Genomic DNA, 3563 nt, shown 5'->3' on the forward strand with positions numbered 1-3563 from the left:
ATATATATATATATATATATATATATATATATATATATATATATTTTATTAAGGTGTCGATGTTCTCTTTGCTGGAATCGCGACGCATTTTGTACCATCGGAGAAACTCACGGATTTGAAACGCGATTTGTTAACGTTGGATGAAGTTGACAAGTCTGTTTTAACCATTTTAAATAAGTATCAACCGAAATTAAATTATAAATTCAGCTTGGCACCTCATATGTCACAGATAGAAAATTGTTTCTCTGCTCCAACCGTTGAAGAGATAATTGAGAGGTGAAATAGAAATAGCAAAAAATTAAATCAATATATTTTTACTTATAATACAGCAGTATATAATTTTGTTGTATAAAGATTGAAAAAAGATAATTCAGAATGGGCACAAAAAAACATAGATACACTACTCAAAATGTCTCCGTCTTCTCTCAAAATCACCAAAAAAGCGATCGATGAAGGAAAAGAAAAATCCTTAGTTGATTGTTTAAAGATTGAGTTTAGATTGGTTTGTACCGCTTTAACCAAAGACGGTGATTTCTATGAAGGTAATAAGATAAAATTTAACATATGTCTTACAAATTCTCTATTCTTGGATCAATATTTCAATTTAATTGTAGGTGTCAGAGCTCTTTTAATTGACAAAGATCAGAAACCATTATGGAAGCCGACATCTTTGCCCGATGTAACGAATGAATATTTAAATAAACGGTTCGCAATGCTTCCCGTGGAAAAAGAATTGCAGTTGTGTACCAGAAAACTAAATGGAAATTAAGAGAGTTTTTTATGTAGTGTGGATACAGAACCAGGACTAGGCATTTCGATGCCTGAGACAAAAAATGCATTTCTTAGTTCTTATAAAAATAATATTTCTTTATGACATGTGAAATATAATAAAAAATAATATTAATTAATGTTAATTAATAGTATATATTAATATTTAATATAATCACGTATACGCAGGAGAAGAGTACGTTACAATCATACCATGTATATTACAAATATAGTTATCTAAATTACAATAATATTTGTTGTATTTTGATAGATGCGAAATTATCAATTATTATATCAAAATCTGTATCCTTACATATTTTATTCTCAATTGAAAGAATTCCTGTACTTAATAATTTTTCTTAATTTAATGATGACCTTAAATCATTTTTCATTAACTTCAATTTACTAAAATTTCTTTCACATAAAGCTATTGTTACCGGAATAGTTAAAAATATTCTCACTGATATCTCCAAGTTTGGATTCGGTTAAAGAATAATGAATCATTAGTTTTAAAATATCTGAAATATAGTAGAAGCTGATTCTATGATGACTGGAAAGTATTGATATTGCGAGATGTTTGAAATTTAAAATTTCGAAAGAACATACATATATTGCGTATCAAACCCCTCCATATGGTGTGCACGATGAAAAAATATAAACAGAAATTAGATGCACACACGAACGTGATTCGATTCACACGGATCTCGAAGCCGCCGAACAGCGAGCGCGGAAACACAAGGATCTGCGGTACCTGTGATTCTGGTATGAGCGAGTACCGCACTTACATGTTTTTAGTCAACATCGAGTAGCGATCTCTATGAGTAGTGATCTCTGATCACCGATGAGAAGAGAAATCGAGGTAATTTGGGGGTCATGTGCAAGGAAGCACAGGCAGTCAGGAAGTCAGTTGGCAACAGCGATCGATAGCAGTAACATCGTGTTCTCGGTAGCAGTAACTTCTAGAGAGTGAAGACCCATATCAAATCGTTCTCTCGAAACATCCGAACCGTGCGTGGATCAAGGTGTCGCGCACTCAGCAGATCAGGGTAATATTAGGTTGTCCGGAAAGTTCGTGCCGATTTTGAAAGAAAATTGAAACGCAGAAGATTTAAATTTTAGTATACATTTATTAAATTATATAGATTAGTTGGCACGAACTTTCCGGACAACCTAATAGCTTCAAGCGTCTTAAAAATTCAGCTCAGGTATTAGTCCCAAGTGTTGCCGAATTTGGTGCATCATTTGGCATTGAACGAGTGTGAAAAGATACGTTGTGTAAAAATATTACGTCGTCAAACGAACGTTACATCGTGGTACATTAACTTGTGTCGATATAAAATTATTAGTTTTTATCAAAGCTATTATCTTTTATCCTTTTGTAAAGAAGGTACAATATGGTTTCTATAAACAAGAAGATATTGTTTATATTTTATATTCATTTATAGTTTTATTTTTTAAGTTGATTTTGGAAACCGGTATGTTTGTCTGAAAACAAACGAATCAGAATTCTTGTATTGTAAGAATTACCAAGTGAAAACAAGTATTCATTCCTATGAAATATAACAAAATTCTGTGTTGAACGAATACATTTTTTCCGATAAGTAAATCAAAATTTCTTGTTAATCGAATAAGCGCCAATTTCGTCAATCGAAGTATATATGTCATCTTTCCGTTAAATCTACTCGTATTTTATAGTAATCGAATTATAATTCTTATAATTCTTCTCATTAAGTACAGAATTTCATGTTGATCAAATAATTTTTTCATTACCTATAGATGCATTCTGTTCATGCGCATAATGTAATAATTGTGCATTGTTGTTCACTGAATGATAAACAAGGATAAATAAAACATCATGAGCATCATGTGTAAAACAGAATGCATTCCTATCAGGAATGTGTTATCAAATCAATATAACATCAGGTTACAAATCAATACAACACAGAGAAATTCAAAAATTAATTTATTTCAATAATCTTCAAAACTTTTATACACTAATCTATTATAAATTACGAATCAGAAGAGAAAATCTTTTCTCAACAATCATAGCAAATATTACTTCAGGTGCATTTCGAGTAGTTACGCATGATGTATGAGTCTTGTTTACAGTTCATCGAATAATAAAGAAGAATAAAATTTTTCTTCATTCTACTGTACAGAATACAACACGCATGACATAAAAGTTATGAAGTATACAATATAGTATATGTTCGCCTGATCTGCTTCGACACATAATCGAACTAGAGTGCACTGAAGTTAACATTAATTAGAATTTTGATAATGCTTACGTTTTCAATACCATATTAAACTGAAAAATATTTATTAAAAACTTTATAATATGTTATAATATAAAATATAAGTTAATATAATCTTTATAATAGTAGAGTACCAAAGATAAAATCTTTATTTATAAAATCTCAAAATTATCATAATAATTTGAAATTCTATTTGATCAAATTTAATTATATAGATTAATATCAAAACCATTTTTCTCATTAGAGAGAAGATATATTACACCCTAAATAGCACTTATTGGTTCATATATGTTTCATATACGTTTTTTAATATCTAATGTTCTACAAACATTTAAGAAACGTATATAAAATCAACATATGCTCCTGGGGATAAAAAAAAATCGCTTTTTCTTTCTCTCCGAAACGTGACAGTACATTTCCCGAAAATTTCTTCGCGTTGAACACGATGCCGTTGGCAGAATTGACCGCAGGTTAGCATAGGATTTTGAGTAAAATGAAATGAAATAGGCAAAAATGGACGTTTTTGACCACACTTATTTT

The 3563-nt window shown here is 30.2% G+C and overlaps 1 protein-coding gene across 1 annotated transcript in view; it reads left to right on the plus strand.

The window, feature by feature from the left end:
- LOC105620602 (3-hydroxyisobutyryl-CoA hydrolase, mitochondrial-like) overlaps positions 1 to 1016 on the plus strand; it is a 25902-nt gene extending 24886 nt beyond the window's left edge. Inside the window, exons 2-4 of the mRNA XM_012202093.1 lie at positions 54 to 276; positions 355 to 542; positions 615 to 1016. Of these exons, the coding sequence (XP_012057483.1) occupies positions 54 to 276; positions 355 to 542; positions 615 to 769 (566 nt within the window). The 3' untranslated portion in view covers positions 770 to 1016. The remainder of the gene's footprint in view (positions 1 to 53; positions 277 to 354; positions 543 to 614) is intronic.
- Positions 1017 to 3563: the final 2547 nt, after the last annotated feature.

This window comes from Atta cephalotes, assembly GCF_000143395.1.
Source record: "Atta cephalotes unplaced genomic scaffold scaffold00027, whole genome shotgun sequence".
In the NCBI taxonomy this organism is placed as follows: domain Eukaryota; kingdom Metazoa; phylum Arthropoda; class Insecta; order Hymenoptera; family Formicidae; genus Atta; species Atta cephalotes.